Source organism: Dermacentor albipictus, chromosome 7, assembly GCF_038994185.2.
Source record: "Dermacentor albipictus isolate Rhodes 1998 colony chromosome 7, USDA_Dalb.pri_finalv2, whole genome shotgun sequence".
Lineage (NCBI taxonomy): Eukaryota > Metazoa > Arthropoda > Arachnida > Ixodida > Ixodidae > Dermacentor > Dermacentor albipictus.
This window is the reverse complement of record NC_091827.1, coordinates 69,387,627-69,407,908: the sequence shown is the minus strand read 5'-3', so window position 1 is coordinate 69,407,908 and position 20,282 is coordinate 69,387,627. Positions and strand designations below refer to the sequence as shown.

At 50.1% G+C, this 20,282-nt stretch overlaps 1 protein-coding gene across 1 annotated transcript; it reads left to right on the top strand.

The window, feature by feature from the left end:
• The first annotated feature begins 4,353 nt into the window (after positions 1-4,353).
• On the top strand, positions 4,354-14,390 carry LOC139048019 (streptococcal hemagglutinin-like). Its single transcript, XM_070522362.1, has 2 exons — positions 4,354-4,925; positions 11,211-14,390. The coding sequence occupies exons 1-2, from the start codon at positions 4,747-4,749 to the stop codon at positions 13,810-13,812; spliced, it is 2,781 nt and encodes a 926-aa protein (XP_070378463.1). The 5' UTR covers positions 4,354-4,746; the 3' UTR covers positions 13,813-14,390.
• The last annotated feature ends 5,892 nt before the right edge of the window (positions 14,391-20,282 follow it).

Here is a 20,282-nt window from a genome sequence, read left to right as displayed (position 1 = left end):
GACGCATGCTACCCTGACGCCATCTAGTAGTCATCGTCGCCGCACTACGCTTTTCTCATGCTTTCGCCATACCCTCCTCCTCTGCTTTCCGTCTGATGGTTCCGCTACACCCTCCTCTCCAATTTCCTCCTCGCGTCTTTCATTCCCCGTTGCGCTCTGCTTTCGCTTTCACCTTTCGCTGTGCTCGTTCACTCGGTTACGCCTCCGCTGATGTTCGCGGCAGGAACGGGTTCCTATAAGAGCTGATCTCTAAAAAAATTCTGGCTTCAAGTGTACTTCCTAGGCTTCTTCGCTATGCAGAACATCGTATCGCTTTCCACAGGAGGTTACTGCAGTGCACTCTGTGTGATTGCACGTATAGTTGAATGGCGCGCGGCTAAGCCTAAAATCAGAGGAGTCATTAACATGTTAACTAGAAGAGCGTGACTAATAATTCCGGCTATTCGTTTCTTCAGTGTTGTTTATAAGTCATATCACTATTCATGTTAGCTTTTGACAAAACTTATACATCTGCTATTTACCTTGGCACGATTTTGCTGATAACACTCATACACCGAACGCGGGTTCATACAAAAACACACCAGAAAAAAAGAAACGCCCATGTGTTGAATAAACCGAAACCGCTAGCAACACGTTGGGACTACTTTGTGTAGTAACACAACCACGGTAGCACCGCCCACGTAGCTTTGAATGTGCGGCCACAGGAAGCTGTTGCCAGCCACGGAGGAAGGAAAACTGAGGAGAGGCCCTACTAAAGTGTTCTCGAACTTCTAGGACAGTTTAGCCCTACCCCTTCCTCGCGCTGGGAGAAAAGTATGGAGGAATCCACGTGGTATTTTTTTGCTGTAGCGGCCATGCTGTCAGGCCACAATGGCGGCATTGCTATGGCTCTGCGCGCTCACACGTGTTGCTCCGTATAGGTTTCGTACCATGGCAAAGGCGTCATATATGTGCAGAATTGCGTTAGTCTCCGTGTTTCGTTCCACTGTGTTATCTAGACCGCGTTATCCCAGCTGAACTTGTGGCCAGGTCGGACTAGAAGAAGTAAAAAGCATGAAACCAGCGCGCATACAACGCCGTGCACCACGTACCACGCCACGGACCAAGTACGACCGAGGAATCATATCTTGATAAAGTGGAAGCTTGGGCGAGTTGCTGATATAATATCGACATGTCTGCACAGCGCAAAAGACGAGGACAGAAGAAAGGAAGCGATTTAATCCACTGGTCAGATCACTACGGCGCGCGAACGTGCGCCTATTAGCCCCGAGAACGAACACGAGCGGCGCTGCGAGCGCCGCTCGCGTGACGTCAGGGCACGGACTCGCGCCTGTCGTCTGCTACAGTTCGGGCGTTGTCCGGGCGCTTTCTGCGGTGTTTTCGTTTGTTCGCCCTCGTTCTCTCTGCTTGTATACTTATGGTGGTCGTCTCAAACATATTTTTACGACGTCTTCCTTTGCGAACGTTTATTCAAAGAGCTAATTTCTTAGACAACAATGCAGCTCTCGAAGGCAACGCTACAGTGCCAGCCGAAGCGACGCAGACCAGCCCATTGCGGGTTTTTCATACGCGGATAGACAATCGCAAGAGCATAGCCTATAGGAATCCAGTTATGATACCATACCTGCCGCGGTGCAACAAGTATGTCACAAAGCTGGCTATATATGACTTCTACAGCAGTTACGTTGATTTTATTCCGCTAAAACAGGTTTAATAATATTTGGGGTTTTACGTGTCAAAACCACTTTCTGATTATGAGGCACGCCGTAGTGGAGGACTCCGGAAATTTTGACCACCTGGGGTTCTTTAACGTGCACCTAAATCTAAGCACACGGGTGTTTTCGCATTTCGCCCCCATCGAAATGCTGCCGCCGTGGCCGGGATTCGATCCCGCGACCTCGTGCTCAGCAGCCCAACACCATAGCCACTGAGCAACCACGGCGGGTGCTAAAACAGGTTTGCTTACGACGAGTAGTTCATGGTATAATATCGAATTTTTGCATTTCCTCACAGAAACGCTCGGCAGTAGCACGGGGACTTAACTAATACTGGAGCTTAGATTCTACACGCCTCACTTGCTTCTTTAACTGCTTGTCAACATTAGGCGGTTCTTCACGTGTTCATTTTTTTTAAGCGGCGGAAACTTGAAGTAAAGTTAATGAAGGCTTACAGCTATTTACAGAGTACAAATAGGAATGTGCCAATATATATTCCCTTTTCCGTGCTACACGTTCAACTCACATCTTTAGAGCGCGTTTGTTAATGATTAATAATGTATGTTATGTTCCTCTTTTTTTGTCTCTGTTACCTAGTATATATCATTTATTTATTTCAATGCCGCAGTGTGTTTTGCATTGTTATTGTGGAAATATTTTACTGTTCTTTCATATATTGTATAACTGCAATGTTTTATGGCCACTATATAAATGTAATTTATATGGCGCTTGATGTGGTATACCCCATGCAGCCATATTGTACCTAACGGGGTGAGGTTACCTCAAGCCGCGTCTCTGAGACTTTTTTCCCTCATCTACCTCCACTTACCACTCCTCTGTACATGTCTGTGTGTAAATGGAAATTATTAAATCAAATCAAACTCACTTGAGAAATTTACTGGTGCTTGCTGCTTGAGGAATATACATGACGAATCTGTTTGGCGAACTGACACAGGCTGCTCGGCCAAATTTTTTTCTTGAAGTATGCCTGCTGGACCGCATCGCTGCAGCCAGAAAGAAGTCGAAGCGTCAATGATTAGTAGTATGGGACATATTGAAGATATCGAAATTCCCCCGGTGGAGGGTCAGAAATCAAGTGAAAGTATATGCAAGGCTTGTGGTGCTTTCTTTATGAATGTTTGCGATTGGATTGGAGCAAACTTAATTTGCCTGCAAGGTTCTCTTTTATGTACCGACGAAGCGAATAGTTATCCGTTTGTTTAATTGAATAACGCTGGATCGAGACATGGTGAGGCAGAAGGTGCTTGAATTTTCCTTTTGTATACAAGAAATCTAAGCTGCGGTGTAGTAGCTCGAGAATACTTTAGCCATTCCAGTTGGCGCTGTAAAAAACATGCTTTATGGTTTTAATTCGAAGTTGTAGTGAACTGATGGGTTTCGCGAACATAGCGTGCCTCGCCATACGGACAGTCGATTGCTACCGTTACGTGATCAGGGGTGTGCCATATTGTCGATAAAGGCTACTGAGGTCCACTATGAAACATTTCATCACTTTCAATTGAGTGGCTCTCGATCTTAACAACGAAACTTTTCTCTCAGGTGGTTGCTACTATGGTGTTTGTCAATTAACTATGTAAATACTCTACATGACACGCCGTCGTGTTAGCAGCCATGAGCAATTCGTTTTTTTGGATGCCTGTTTCAGAGGGGGATGAAAGTAGCAGCAAACTTTTTCATAAGAAATGTGCGCCTAACTATATTTTTAAGCGTTAATGAATGGCCATATTTGAATAGAACAACACACCAGAGTAATAGGAATCATGATGAGAGCTTCGCTGGGCAGTGTCTTTCTAAAATCAGATAACATGTTGACGCCAATTACCAAATTTTTCTTCCACGTAAAATGCAATGCCTCTCATAGCTAAATACTAAAGGAATGTTAAATGTTTAGCGAAGCATCATACACAACTTCGCGCGTTGAATTTGCAGATATTCTTTTTTTAGTCAAAATTTACCGATAGACACGGCGCATATATGCATTCCAAAACCTAGTAGACCCCTTTAACGCTACTTAGCTTGCGATATCCAAGCCGCAAAGTTTCTCGACTCACACGCTTTTGAAGAAGAAACTGTGGTTAAGGTATGGCAGCTGAAAGAAGCCGACGTATTCTTCAATACGTACGGCTCGAGCCACCCATGCCCCAAGCATACACGAAGGGAACGAGCGCGCGCGGCAGCCGAGCGAGCCGGAGCGAGCGGCGTCCTGGCCGTGACGTCACTCGCGAGAGGGCGCCACTCCTAATTCTCGGGGCTAATAGCCCAGCGTGGTTGCGCGTCAAAGGCGAGAAATGTAAACAAGAGAGGAGAATCCGGCACGACAAGATGGCGGAGTTACAATTTCTCGCACTGAGCTTTAGAAAGAGTGACCTCAGGGCCTCTGCTAAGTTTCTCCTTCCTCCAAGTCACCTGGTAAATGAAAAGGTGTACAGACATATAATGCGACGTTCCACTGTGGCATTCAGGTGAACGCGGCTTATAACATGCAACACCAATACATCTTTGTATCGACGCACCCGAAAAATCTGGGAGCGCTGATCAGCAGGACGGCGAGCAGAAACCAGGTATACACACACGGTGCGGATGGATTCATCTTGAGATTCATCTTAGGTACGGCCATTCACCCTTGAGGGCATTCACCAGGCAACGAGTCCCGTAGCTTTCACAGTGCTCCAAGAAACTACCGAGGTGCGAAGGGGAAGCGAGTTTACCGCGTCTTTCTGATCGCTTGTTTGTGTTGTGGAGACCATCGCGGTAAGACTGCCATCGCGTACCAAAGGCTACTGTCGCCCGCCACGTTACCCTCTCGCACGTTCTCACGAGAGTCTAATGCGTTGGCTTCTACACGGCGCGTGCCGCGAGCGAGTTCGGAGAGGTGGAAGGTGCAGCAGCCATCCGAAATCACGCGCACAGCGCGTTCCGTTCTGTTAGAAAAGAAGCATAGCAGCGCTAATAAACCGCTACTGAACAGCCAGGCAAGCCTAGCAGTACGGAAAACGTCGATCGCGTTGTGATGGCATTGTCGCGAGGCGGTCCTGGGAGAAAGGACGACATGTCTCGGAGCATCGAGCAAATGTCAGAACCTGCCGAGGAGCAGCGCTACTTCGGCGACGAATGCGGGGACGATGACTATGGAGGAGGAGGCGGCGGTGGAGGCGGCAGCGACAGCTACAGCGGCAATAACAACGGAAGGTAAGTTCACTGGTGAGTCGACTCATTCAGACTCGCTTATACTGTGGGTCTGAGCGAACCTCAGTGAGTCTTGACTGGGTGTCCTTAGCGAGATGGATCTATTGAATGGAAGTATTTAGCATCCATAAGGAACTCGCTGGCATCGAGAGACGCCGTAGCTGTAACCCAAAGCACGGTGTCACGAGGAGGTTTTTTTTTTATTTTTTTTTTAGTACTGCCCCTATCCGAATGCGGCTGCTGCGCTGGCGCTGTGGTCTCGCGACCCCCGTGCTCAGCAGCGCAACGCTTTTGAACAGAGCTACCGCGGCGGATTATGTGCACGTTTGTTTGTTTTTTATGATTCGAATGGCGAAGTATTCTTGACGACATGGACCCAGTTTTCTGAAACGGGTATCTTGCGAGTTTCCATAACCCATCTCGGAGAGAATCATAATCATTTCATAATCTCGGAGAGAAAGAGGCAAATGAGTTGCGAAAGAATAGTGCAATCTAAATATGTATAGGGGCCGATCCCGAAGGTATGCAGTGCAGCCTAAAGATGTGGGTGGCACGTGGGGTGATGTGTCACTGGGTATGGGCCGCTCTTCAACGCACCTATTTGATGCCAAATTGGGGGCATTGGCGTAGCCGGAGAGTTGGGATCGAAACACCCCCCCCCCCCCCACCCCCCCGCCAGAAATTTCCATTCCCCTCTTCCTCATGGAACAGAAACCCCAGAAAGGGGGACATGGATGAAAGAGAACGGTTAAATGTGAAAGCAAGTCCAAAGGGGCGTGGAATGGGAGGAACGGCTGTTATGGGGGCTACCCCGTCCTCCATGCACACGCACAAAACGCCTTCTCCGTCGCGACAAGAACCATATATAAAAGCTGGCGTCTGACTATGGAAAAAGCCACTACATTAGAGGTTGTTGAAAGAAAGAGAATTTTGCTGAGCGCACTGGGGATGGAAGACGCGCGCGCGTGTGTCTGTGTGTGTGTGTGTGTGTGTGTGTGTGTGCGTGCGTGCGTGCGTGCGTGCGTGCGTGCGTGTGTGTGTGTGTGTGTGTGTGTGTGTGTGTGCGTGCGTGTGTGTGTGTGTGTTACGGCTGGCGTCTACACGCGCGGGCTGACGACACTTTAAGCGAGCAAATCTTGGAAGATAGAAGCTCTACAGCACGGCTCCTCACGGGATCTGCTCTTGACATGACCAACCCAAACGCGGTCGCCGACATCAATAAGGCCATTCGCACTTGGACAGCAAGGTGTAAGTTCTGCGCACTCTTCACTTTATGATTTCAACGCCGCCTTCGCTTGAGTTAGGCATAGCGTTAGGCCTAACGCTAGGCCTTGGCCGCTCAACGTGGGGCCGTGGTCATGGCGCCACCATCGCAAGTCGATGCGCCCTTAGAAAGGATGAAAATTGACGCTTGGAACAAAAGCAAAACCGCACAAAGGGAAGATGACCCAGCGTCTTTAGTGTTCACGAGCCGCAAGCGAAGCGGGCGAAACTCGGCCCGGACCCAGACGCAGCCGAGACTCAGGAAGTCAATGCTACCCAGTGGCAAACTGTACCAGGCAAGCGCGACAGGCTATGAGAAGCGAAATGCAGAAAACTTAAAGTACCTTAAAGAATTGCCATGCTACGTAGTAGTCATTAGGCTTACGGAGGGACGTGACATTTCATTTCCACGTGCCACACTAGTCCTTGCACTGAACAAACTTGCAGGTGACGCGCAATCGGTTAGGCTAACGGTCTACAAATATGACAGCAGAAGCAACATGATCACAGCTGTTGTGAAAGAACAGCAGCATGCTGTGAATATTTCGAGGCAAGTCAAGACGCTATCCGATCTGAAGTGGAGTACTGTCAGTGCCACTAGCTACGTGGCATTCCCAAAGAACACCGTGCGGTTTGTAATACACCAGATAGAGCCTGGTAGCACGAACCGGGATTTCATGGAAAACATTTTCTTCCCCACATAGCACAGTCCTTGCAGCGCAGATGTTGGGCGCTTAGCATTCCGCAGAGGGTCTACTACTATAAGTTCCCTCAAGACCCACCCATTCATGAACCGGCCAGTATTATGCCTTTCTTGTTACAAAAGTGGCCACATGCAAGCATTTTGTCCAAACCAACTGGTACGTTCCCAGTGTGGAGTCAACCACGATCAAGGCATCCAGTGCGGAGCGCCCTTCTTTGTGAGATGCCAAGAAGGCCATATGGCAACAAGGCCCACGTGTCCGTACAGAGCATCATAGACTCTCTGCCCTCCGTCAGTACGGTCAAGAAGCCCAACACGACGACATGATGCCAACTCTAGACCTAATAACAAAAGGTCAATCACCCCAACATTTCAAAGACATGAATCGAACTCACCGACACCTCGACAGAAAGGAAGCGGTCAACTCAAGCACCGTCCCCACACGACGCCAAGTAGGCAGCGCAGTACGTCAAGTGAATTTTACCGAAGCAACCTCGCCACTCACAATCCGAGCTTCAGACCAAGCTATAGCCAAGGCGCAAGCCGATCTTGAAAGGCACGGTCCTTGATGCTTACGGCACAACGTGCTTTCAACGAGTTACTAGAAGAAAAGAAGACAAGTAGAACCCCCTGACCAGCCCTTCTACTTCTCCGGCGTCTGATAAGATCTCTGCTCCTCGAAACCCAGCGCCACAAAGAAGTGCCCGCCGCCCACATCGAAGTCGGTATCCGAAAAACCCAATATGCTTGCGAACGAAAACATTATGGCAGCATTGGCGAATATCACGAAAAGACTTGACGCCCAAGAGAAGAAGCAAGCCGGACAATCTAACGAGCTTCCAGGTCGATACACAAATAGCACCGATGCAAATAACATTGTCCGCGAATGCCATCACTTATAACGTAACTGTCCACAATCATGGCGAAGCTGTGTGCACTAGACAGGATTACAAACCAGCTCAGTTCTGTTCATGCAGAAGAGCAGAGGTTCCGCCTAGAGGAAGACTATATTTTACAAGGCCTGGACGCCCTAAATACAAGCAGCCACCCCCAACAAAGCACAGCTCTGCCAGAAAGCAAAGCTCGGCCTCCTACTAACAGCATAAACATGGCGGCTATTTCCCCCGGAGATACACCGGACATCTCACAGTGAAACTGTCGAGGTCTTCAAACCTATGCATGAGAACTGAATCTTCTATTCGAGTGTATAGGTTATCCTAGCATTCTTCTGCTGCAAAAGACCAAGTCCTGGTCTTCATCACTACAAAGCCTTTGTTTTCTCCTAGCATCACACACGCTCATTACTGACGGGAAAAAATACAAGCACAAGCAGCCATTTTTGTACACAGAGAACCGCATGCGCAGCTGAACACCGCCACCTTCTGCATGCCACATCAAGAAATTGTAGCAGCGAGAAAACGTTACAAGAAGAAGCGTATAGTGATCGCTAGCGCTTACTACAGACCACCGCCAAAATTACAGGACACAAATGGTGATTGGTTATGGCAGTTGAAATACGCCTACCCAAGAGATCCCATTCTGGTAGGTGGGGAATCCGATGCGCCGCATGAAATATGACGCTGCCGAAACTCAAGCTCAAAAGGAGCAAGACTTCTCACAGCAGCCAGTGACAAGGCAGGGCTTTTATTGGCCAATTATCTAGACTATGCTACGCGACGCGGCATGCAACCTGGACAACGTGACACGATACCATACCTGACCTGGCACATTGACAACATCATTAAAGGGACTGACAACCAGTTTTCGTGGTATCGACTTTTTAGTGCAATGGAAAGCTTAATGGTCAGAGTGTATAATCATGAAGCGCTAACGCGGAAAACGCCGTGGAACATTTTTCATAAGAATATTTCGATCTGCAGTGAGGATGCAGCGTTCATTGGAAGCATGCTGGAAACAGTGATAGGAGAGCGCGATGGCGATTATACACCTGCATTAGTGAGAGGCAGACGACAAGTGTACACGTGGCTGCGCTGTAACAAAGTATGATTTTGTTTATCAAGTCGATGTTACTGCGATTTATGTTTTCCAAATTGTTAAATGATTTGTGCGATAATAGCTACGTGTTTTCTTGGTCTACTGTCCGACTGCTTTGGTATTTAGGCCGTCAAAACGAAACCAATCGGCTCGAAAACGAAACGACGCCTTTACACTTGATACGGAGTTCAGCGTGTTGCCGTAGCCACGCGTGCCTTTTTGGTTTCCGAAGCATAGAATAATGCGCGAGTGTCTAATTATATACCTACTGCAATTTTAAGCAACAATTTTGCTGCACTTAATGGCAATCGACTTGCGTAGAGGGATCTCATAGAGTACATCCGCAGTACCAAGATTTTACCGCCAGGTCCGGCCGCTTACTGGTCTTTCAGACTTTCTTCGCCAATCCAAAACTATAATTCCCCCTTAAATCGCGAACAGCGTGCTGTAATCTATCACTATAAATCATGGTCACTCCATTTCCATCAACGTCTCACAACACATTCTGACCAGTAGTCAGTCCCTTTAAGGATTGGCGTTGCGGCCACGAGTCGGTGGATGGTGATCATTACCCAATTTGTGTTGAACTGAACTCAACTCTAAGAAAACGAATCGACGCACTACTCAGGCAGTCAATGGAAAAGTTCAGTGAGACGCTCGATGAGCATCTAGAACTTCCTGTTCAGGACCTCCTGCGAAGGGCCAGAGAACAAGCCACCACTGCCGCTCTGCTGATAACTGATGTCTCTACAGCAGAGACCCACCTCCTCAACCTCTGGGAAAGCAGGAAGCAGGCAGAGGGAAAGTACATATATTATCAAGAAGGGATTACAAGAAATTGTTGACGTTTCGCTAAAGTACAGCAGAGGCGAGAAGATAAGCTAAGCAGCTCAGCCGGGAGAGGTCGCTAGACTTCTGTCTATAGCACTCTGTCACACCGTTCCGGTTTAGGTCGCTTGTGGCGCACCTTCCGAACTAGGAATAACATGGAGGATATCCTGATCTGCACCGGCCAGACCGCCAACTAGAGCGTGACACTGTGTATACATTTTTTCAGCAGCCCATTCATTTGCCATCACCCGATACCTACACCCCTGTGTCTTCTCAGAAGTGGGACGGCATCAGTGCACCACTCATACCTTTTTTTGAGCTAGAGCTAGCTCTTTCGCGAGTGAAGCGAAACGGTGCCTCAGGACGAGACGGGATCTCCTGGAGCATGCTCCACAACGCGGACGCAGCTACGAAGCACAAGCTCCTAGAGTTAATCAACAAGCATTGCCATGACGGCTGCCTGCCTAAGCAATGGAAGCATTCCGTTGTCATGCCTATACCGAAACCTGGCAAGCAACCAACGCAACTCTTCAATATGCGGCCAGTCTCGCTTACTCCAACCATTTGTAAATGAACGGAAAAGATGGTTACCACACGCTTCTCCCGCCATCTTGACGAGTGTGGGTACTTCCACCCTTTCACCTTCACCTTTTCCACCTTTAGTAAAAGACTTTTTTTTCCCACAATATCTGTGCTATATTTCGCAAGACAAAGGTTGATTGCCTTACGGAGACATTTTGCCACCACATGTAAGAATTTCACTGAAAGCTAAGAATAGTCGGGACCCCCTTTGTCAGTCTTATCTGAACGCACCCTGCAGACAAGATTCGATGTTGCCGTATATGATTCTAGCAAATGCACTCGCAAATCTTCATACGTGCTTCCAGATCGCGACGCAAATGGCAGCGGTGCAAATAGCGTCGTCCGCTGCAAATGGCATCGTCCGAGAATGCCAGCAGTCGTAACCGCACCGTGTTGTGCTCCCCGGCGTTTCGAAGCTCCCACAACGGAAAATTTCACCATTTTGCACTCCCCTTGGCAGCACTCGTCGAGCGCACATCTACGAAGCAACACGTATACATGACGCGTTCATGAGCCGGCAAGTGACGTCGGTTTGGTCGAGTCTCCTGATGCAGCCCTTCGCCAAGCTGCGACGAACTGTTCAAACTATTGCGATGCTTCATCACCCACAAAGATAAATAAATAAATGCTATCGCAAAACGTCACGCGCGCATGCATGGCGGCATAGCCCCTCACAAGAATATGCCGTTGTGCATCCGCCGCGCTTTATAAAATGCAACTGCATATATCTCTGAAGCGATTGCGTTGAAACAGATACTTGATCGAAGTGTTCTAGTTAAGTATTCACACAATTAATTTCTCACGTAATTGTGCCATCTGCCACGTTCGATTTTAAGAATTGTGTTACCATTAAAACATTTCTTTTTGCGCATGAATGAGTGAATAATTGCTGTTCACTCTGCCCACCCACGCAGGTACGAATGCAGAGGCGACTTCATCGCACGCGGCGCCGGAGCCTTCCGAGGGAACTTCAGGCCACCCCGAATGCTCTTCCGGGGTCGTGTGGCGAGGCCGTTCGGACCGAGAGGCGGCTACGGACGCGGCCCGCCGTTTCGCGGACGCGGACCTCGGTTCGGTCGCCCTCCCTTCGGGCCTCCAGCACGCGGTGGCTGGGCCTTGTCGCCGCGGTTCAACCGCGGCGGCCCAGCGCCACCACGCAGGCCCTTCTTTAGAGGCGGCACTCCTCAGCCGGCGAGACCGCCGAGGTTTCCTCGCGTGCGAGGAGGCTGTTCCGACCGAGCTCGAGGCTTCCGCGGAGGCGTCCGCGGAGGCCTCGGAGACAATGGCGGCGTGTCGCACGACCGCACGTGGCACGGCCATCGCCGAGACGTAGTCGGCGGTGGACCTGACTATTCGCCGGAGTCACCGCAGCGCCCTCAGTGTAGAACGCGCAGCCGTTCGGTGGGACCGCCGCCGCGGGAAGTGGGCTGGAGGGCGCAGCGGTCGCAAGGGACCACTAACAACTATTACCGCGAAGGCGGCAGGGAGTTCCATAGTTCCTCCAGTTCTGAGGCCAGGGGCATCGAGGGCCGTGGAAGAACGCACTGCTCGCGAGATTCGGTGAGGGGGACGACGTCCAGGATACGGTCACGGAGCGTCGTCGAGGAGATGACGCAACGCATTGCCGCCAGGGTCGCGAGCGAAGCTAGGCTCAGGGAGGGGACACGTGACACCACTGCGGAAACGAGGAGCGCGTCGCGAGCCAGCACCGAGGCGCAAGCTGAGCGGATGCGGGAAGGTGACCGCTGGATGAAACGCCAGGATGCGTTGCCTGCGTCTTCTGTACACCACGCTCAGACGAAAACGCAGACCGTTTCAATTAGGCCCTCTATTCGCAAAGTGAAGGCAAGTGCGCAACCTGCTGTTGACTACACGGAGGTCATAGCTCTTGGAGCGACGGATAAAGGACAGCAAAGCGCTGCTGCACGCAGAACTGAATGCATCAGGGACGCCTCTAAGAGACGAGTCTCGATGACGACATTACCTGCGCTCGACAAACGGGCACCGAAGGAGAAAAAGAAGGCAGTAAAAGATATAGATCTCCAGATTGCAGATCGTTCATGCTTGTCGCGCAGCAGTGAAGACGCCAGTGGCGATGCTGAAGTGCGAAGGGATCCTCATCCTGCGACAAGCACTTCGGGACCCGATCGTGTGGATGACGGGCAGGAATTTCGACGATCCACACCTGAAGTCAGTTCCTCATGGACGCTGTTGGCAAGTCCTGACAGCACCACAGACCGTTGGACGGAGCAGGCAGTCGGCGAAGACATGGCTTCTCAAATTATGAGCACTGCAGACCTTACAGAAACCGCCGATGTCGCTTTGACTGTTCGGGAATTGCGTGAAAGGTCCGAGTCTAGCGAAGAAGTCGAGTGTCCCGAGCTCGGCGTCTACGAGGAAGTCATTGACGCGCAGGGTGACGACGTGGCTTCTGAAGACTTGCAAGAAATCTCGGACACCGCTGCATTTGCTGAGTCAGCTGGGTCCTTGAATTGCGAATCTGGCCCTGACACTGAATCTGAGAGTACTTGTACAGATGATGAAAGTGAGGATGCTGAACTCGTCGGTAGCGATCAGACAGAAGACGCAGCTGCGGTTATCAGCGCTAGCCCGCCTGCATCAGCAGAAAATACGGACCAACGTTCGACGGGCACCAGTGGAGCTTATTCCACAGCGTCGATGCCTTTGATAGTAAGCGCGGTCGGTGCCGCGGATAGCCTGTGGTCGCAGTCGTGCGACCAGACATCGAATGGACAGGACAGTGGTTGCAATGCTCCGGAAGAGTCAGCGCAAGGAAATGGCCCCACCGAGCAAGCTTTCGTCTCGTCGCAACGCACCGAACCTGTTGTGCGGGACGCTTGCACCGATGCTTGTTCCGCCACGTACTACGTTGATCGCGAACAGGACACCGTGTCTTACCTGTCGACGTTGACCGACGCTTGTTCCACCCCGAAATGCGTTGACTGGGAATTGGACACCGCATCCTGCACGTCGACGTTGAGCGGTAGTGGCGCCGACTATGTCGTTCCAGTGTCCGAGAGCTTCCCCGCCGCAGCTGTCGCACGCCAGGGCCTGGAAGCGCCTGGTCCTTCGACGACCCCCACCGGACCATGGCGAAGTGCGGCGCAGCAGCACCAGACGCCGCCACGGGAACCCGGCCCACTCGACGCTGCCGCCACCTGCGACGCTTCCGCGAGCGCTACCAAGGGCGCCCTGTTCGAGCTGAATGCGTTCGCGGCGCTGGCTGTCCACGACTTCTTGGGAAACGAGGTCGCCAAGAGGCAGACACTCGCTTGGTACACCACGGCCAGGCGTACCAACACGAAGCGGGCGTGCACCCATGAGATGCTGAAATTGCTCTGGACCGCGGCGAATAGTACGCGCGCTAAGCGGGACAACCTGTCGAAGGCTCTGCGTAGGCTCGCGCGGTTTCAGTTGACCTTGCAGCCTTCGAGTCGATGCACCATCCCCACGGCGCAAGAGCGGGGTGACCTGGCCGATGATACGGATCCCTAGATTGTGGGTCTCTTTCTGTATGACGGCTCCAAAGCATCCGTCTATATCTCCACCTCTTAACGGTATGGTTAGGCTATTCCACCCATCGCCTTACCAACCATACCGTTAAGAGGTGGACATGGACCGACGCTTTGGAGCCGTCATATGGAAGGATAGTGCAATGTGAACTGTTCTTTTTTTTTCTCTCAGGTCTTCTCCCGTACACACATACTCGTTTCATTCCGGTGTCCTGAACTAATCTCATGTATTCGTGCTTGCATTGCTCTTGCGCTAACCAGATGCGTGCGATCTCAGTAGCAAGACTTTTGTAACCTCGCCTCCAGGTGAACTGGTACAATGACTCCAAAGCAGTGCTTTCCGTAGTTAACGTGCTTACCAAAAGGGTAGTGATTTCATCTGTTTCATTTCTTTCGCTCACTTTGTTCGCTTCACAATGCGACTATGTTTTTTTTTTGTTTTGCGCTCGATCTCCTTTCCATACTCCCTCATCGCGCCTTCTTCCGCGAAGTAAAAGCTTTCTGCTACTAAGTTTGATTCTATACGTACGTGATTCTTACGTACGACTTGGCGCCTCGAAAACCGTGCTTTGAATTGATGGGGTGCCCTGGCTGGGCCATGTAATTTTTCTGGCACTCAGTGCGTATTTTATTATATGGCGGCGCTGGACCAGATGACCCTGTTTGCATGCAAATGTTAAGCGCATATTTCTGATCATCCGAATTTTTGAGTCCTGAACCAAACCCAACGACACTTATAACTGATGATGGCGTACCATTGTCCTATGGGGAAATGAGTGCTGCATGGAACACATCTTCTAAGCGGTGTGAAGTCCACCACATACTTTGCGCTCGTAAAAGGACCACACTTAACAATTATCAGGGCTGGGAACCGCAATATAATTTATTTTCATGCTAAAGTTAGCTCGAAATGCAGGGTCCGGCTTTGTCTACATTATTGTGACGCCATGCCATAGAACAAAGTTAGCTGGCTCTATGTAGTGATAAGGCGAACCCTACGATGGTGTTGTAGTTACTAAAAAAAGTGATAATCCAGGATGCCACACCGGTTTCATTCCGCAGTGTGCCGTAACCGCAGCGCTCACACGAAAGATGTGAGCCAGTGTATCCCTGACGTCATGACGCATCCACCTCCTGGATGCCTAATCGAAACTGCTTCATGGAAATAAGTATTACCCGCGGTGGTTGCTCAGTGGCTATGGTGTTGGGCTGCATGAGCACGAGGTCACGGGTTCGAATCTCGGCCATGGCGGTCGCATTTCGATGGGGGCGAAAACACCCGTGTACTTAGATTTAGGTGCACGTTAAAGATCCCCACGTGGTCGAAATTTCCGGAGTCCTTCACTGCGGCGTGCCTCATAATGAGAAAGTGGTTTAACTATTTTGCTTTTTTTTATTTAGCACTACAATACACACTGCGACGTTTAAAGAGTTTCGATTTCCATTTAACACACAAAATGAAGTCGTACTTGTCATATCAGTAGTTCAGACGTTTTGCAGCTTCAGTGGAATGAAAGTTGGGACAGTAGATATTTTTAAACCGTCTAGCCTGCGTTAATCCCTCAGAGTCCCCTTACGTGTCCTGCTATGTCGCACTGTTGCTGATATCTATGGCACCCCCTTCGAAACGGGGTGGGGGTCAAACAGCCACCTTTCTCACTTTAGGTTATCGGGTATTTCATTTACTTCTGTCGCAATCAAGCAGCACGCCAATATCTCCTTGATGTTCTCATTTATTTATTTATTTATTTATTTATTTATTTATTTATTTATTTATTTATTTATTTATTTATTTATTTATTTAGAGGATACTGCTGGCCTTGTAAGGGCCCATGCAGGTGAGGTGTTTATGCAAAAGGAAGGGTCAAGTAAGATCTGCTGAAATTTATAAAATGAAGAATGACACAGGCGCATAGCAAAGAATAAAGTAGAGCTGTACACTAAATGCAACTCACGAATACACTGAAACTGTAAATAATAACACGGCTAAGAGAGAACGGCGAGAAAGAAAGTAAGAAATTATGAAGAAATAGAAATGTCCAGTGCAGCATGTTCTATGGTCAACACGTTCAATACAATTTGTGCTAATAAGAAGGGATAAAGGTAGAGAGTTCCACTCGGTTATTGCACGCTAAAACTAGGAATACTTACGGATGTTTGCCCTAGCGGAGCAGGGGTTTAATGAATGAGCCTGTTAACTTTTTTGTTATTCTTCGTTTAAAATTTGATTGATAGGGTTCCTTTTTAGGTTGATGCCCAGCCCTAAAGATAATGCGCAGTCAACCATACCAGCATGTCCAGCAACAACTCCTTCGGAAGCGAGTTTCCTCACAAGGCAAGATATGCTCCGTTCTCATTAATGACTCCTGGAGTAACTTGCTTGCGCAATAATCGATACCTCCCCTTACACTTTGCAAGCAGGCTTCACAACTTCACAACACAATTCAGCAAGTTGATTGGTCTCCACCCAAAACCTGCATGAAAGAAGCTTTTCCCAAAGCTAGGTCTTTCTCCTGGCTTTCAGAAAGCGTTCAAGGAAGCAACGCAGATTGCAATGTACATGCTGACATACTCTCCAGCGTTGTCAGAATCAGACATAAAATTGAAGGGGATACGCGCGATATGTCGGTGATGAGCGAAGATACCGAAGCACAAAGTCCATCCATGGATGAACTAAGGGTAGCCAGACGCACGCATTAGAAGATCCAGCGCCGAATGGACAAACTGTAGTCTTAACGGTGGGCCATATTTTGAGACTCCCTAGACCCCCGAAAACCTCTTTAGGAGGAATGCCCGAATGGAGAAATGCCCGTGGCCTACGTGTATTTCCCCAATAACGCGTGCCATTCAAAGCCCTGGCGCTTTTCCGTCGTTGAGAGTGCAATAATTTAGCGGAAGATTTCTTCGGTACCATTGTAGGTAGATCAACGTACACAGGCTGCCTTGGTACTGGTAGCTTCATGGCGCCTTCCACCGCCTTCACGACCTGCCTTTCACCATCGAGAAGCTCGATGCAGTTCTTTCACTGTGTAATCGGTAGTCGTCGCCTGGACCAGATGGCATGCCGTACGGCATCTTGTGCCACCTGGATAAGCGACTACTAAATGCGCTACTGGATATATTCAATGAATCCTGGCGGGGTGGAAACGTTCCTCAAGAGTGAATACAAGCCGTCTGGTACCACTCCTCAAACATGGCAAGTCTAGACTAGAGCTCACGTTATACCGCTCAATCGCGCTAGCAAGTTGAGTAGCGAAGGTGATGGAGCGCAGGATCCTTGTCAGGTTGGAGTGGTACAGTCCCATCGGAAAAAAAGATTAGCACAAGTGACTGTTGGCTGGAGCGGCAAAATGGCGACACGCGGCGCTGCTGTACCCGAGCGCGCCGATAGCGAGAGTGCAAGGCACGTTCCATTTTCCAAAGCAGGGGTGGCCGCCAGAAGCCGACCGACCTTAAAGCCCGCATTGCGAAAGCTGTCATATGCCTCACTTTTCGGTCAAGCTATGCGCCAACGAGCCTGCGCGCGTCAGCCCCTTCATTTTTTATGCGCGGGCGTTATCAGCCATGGTATAGTTTCTTATCGAAGCCGCCTAGAAGCTTACGAAGCTAGGAACCCATCCCGCTATCGAGGCTCGATGCCGCAACAAAGCTTCGCATACTCGCGCGTGATGTCACACAATCCATGAGGAACACGCAAGGTTTCAGGCATACTCGTGTGAACCGCCTGGACCCATCCCTCCGACTCGGCATTCCACCTGGACTTTCCCGAATCTAGACAACTGTTCCCTGCCGACTGTGCTTTGGAGTACTGATTACGAATGCATTTGCTTGCCGCATCGAAATGGGTGACACTGCTGCCTGTGACAGTTGCGGCAGCGCGAAAACCACCGAACATTTCTTCTGTTACAGCTCCCAGCTAGAGACTGTCGCTGGTCACGGCGTTGGCACGCCTCCACAACCAGCCGCTTTCTGAGCAGACGATCTTGGAATGCCGGCTGATACGGCCTTCACAGCAGAAGGCAACGAAGGTGCTGCAGTTCTTTCGGTCAAGAGACCTATAGTTCAACGACTGGCACTCCTGCGTTTCTTTGTGAGTGTTCGTGCCTTCTTTTTTTGTTCCTCTCTTTCTATGTGTGCGCTTTCTGTCTCGTCTTACTCATTCACCACTGCAGAGTAGCAAGCTGCGTATCTATCTGCCGCTTAACATCCCTGCATTTCGCATCTCATTTATCTCTCCCTTCTTACGCTGCTGGGACCAGCAAAATGCTTTATAACATCGATTCCCACAGTGGGTGGAATCTGCTTCACCTTATTTTGCATTCGAATAGTTATGGCAGCGCTCATTTTCGCTGCTCCTGTTATCAGTGTTTAGTGCAACGTCCTAAAAACATGTTGCTCGAAAGCGCATGCGTTCCTTTCACAGTGTGAGGACGTTAACTGGTGGCTCACTCGCAACGCGAGCTGCTTTTTTTTAGTTTCTGTATGGGTGCGCAGTTCATTTCAAGTATTCATGTTTCGAGCGAAAGACAGTGTACACTGATTTGCGGCCATGGACACTTACGCCCCCCCGTACCTGGAAAAAAGCATGATAGAGCGAACAAAAGCGGCTCATTTCTATAGCTTATAGAACCGCAGTAAAAATGGCAAAGGTTAGCTTAGTGCTAACGTAAAACTGAAAGGTTGTAAACTTATGCGGTCGTCTCGGGCGCCGTCCGATCGATACTACAGGGCTAAGCTGCACTGATCGATTGCATTGGCTGTTCGATTGCACCCACTGCCACATTTCGGCTGCGCGCGCTAAACGCCACTGCCCACACCTGACTCGCGACAAACTTATAGAAGCCTCTCCTGCGATGTCCCATGGCTCCACCAGAGCTTCAGCTTCATCGTCTCTAAGGGACCCTTTCTTAACTGCGTCCTTATTTTATGGCTGCACTACCCTCGATGTGCACATAGGTATGTGGTAGCTATAGCGCGGGCACCGACGTTCGGACATGCGAACACAAATTTTCACATCGAAAAAAGAAAGAGGGAGGGGGGGGGGGGCGTAGAGTCACTACACGTCCGTTTCCTTCTACACCGCTGTCGTCGTCGGCGGTGGCTGACAAGGAAAAGGGCCTCCTTGTTTGTAGAAAGTCTTTCCTGGCTTCCCACCTCCTTTCCACCTACTGTCTGCGCAGGCGTGCCTGGCTTTCAATCGACAACCACGGCTAGCCGGAGCGGTCGCGTTCGGCTTCTTCTCCTCCTTTCTCTCTAGCGGGGTTCGGCAAAGCCACGGGAACGAGAACGTAATGCCCGGCATTTCCACCGCGCTGCGCGCGAGAGTCTTTCGTCGTCGTCTTCGTCGACGGCCGGCCGTTGGGTCAACATTTGCTCCGGCCCTACCGCTCATGACATTCCGCGACCCCCGCAGCAGGCTCGGCTAGGCTTGGCTCTCGCTGGAGGCGGAGCGCGCGATGACGGCGATGACGATGCGGTCGCCGATTTCTAAGGGAGCGGGCGTGTTTGTGTATAGCGTTCTTTTCCTTACCGCGCGACTCGTGGCTTGTTTGTGTTCTTGCTCCCCCGCCTCCCTCTTGTATCCGCTTTCTTTCGGCCCATCGTTGCCGCTGTCTTTCGATTACTCGCTTCCATTCTGTGTCAGTGATAACGTCATAACCCTCCTTACTTTTGTCTTCACGTCTCTTTCTCTCCCGTACCTCTCACCGCTACGAGTTGGTTGGGGCCTAATCGGGGCGCGAGACCAATTGCCACGCTGGTCTTCCTTTCCTCGTTGCGACTACCGCTAGCGCCCGCGACGGAGTGTTATTGGGAGCAATACAAGCTAACTGTTCCTTGCACAAGTGGACTCTTTCTTGCGTCACGGTCTCGCGCGCATTGTTTATACAGGCCTCCCTGCGCAGAATTAGTCGGTGCAGTAGGATAGGCGGCTTACGCAATCGAGGCGTTGACGAGTTCGTCGTCTTTCGTTTGCCCGAGTGGTCTATCGACCCTGCAGCGGATGAGAAGCACTTATTCTGTGCCAACAAATATACGGCGGGCTTACTGCACACATGTGCTAGCTTACACTCCTTGAAATGCGCAAGGCTGTAGATTGTTCTAGATTGCTCCAACCGACTTCCTCCTGAAGCTCTCAGAATAAAGGAAGTGCTTCAAATGCTACGGCGCACATCAGATTGTTTTCAGCGCGTCACCGACGAATTTTTCTGAGTTAGTCTCGTCGCACGGCTGTTGTCGTGCACCTCAGTGTCGCATAAAATTTAACGTAGTACTGCTGTGTGTCAAGTTTAGTTTGTGACTTACCTCGTGACGTGAAGTCTCGTGAACCTAGCGAAGCAACTAACGTGAATAGCTTATAAAGGCCTCTTTTGTTCATACTGCAATTTATTTGCAAAGCTTTCAATCATCTCACCCCTTTCTCCCAAATTTTTGTTTGTTTCCTGCGCCGGCACG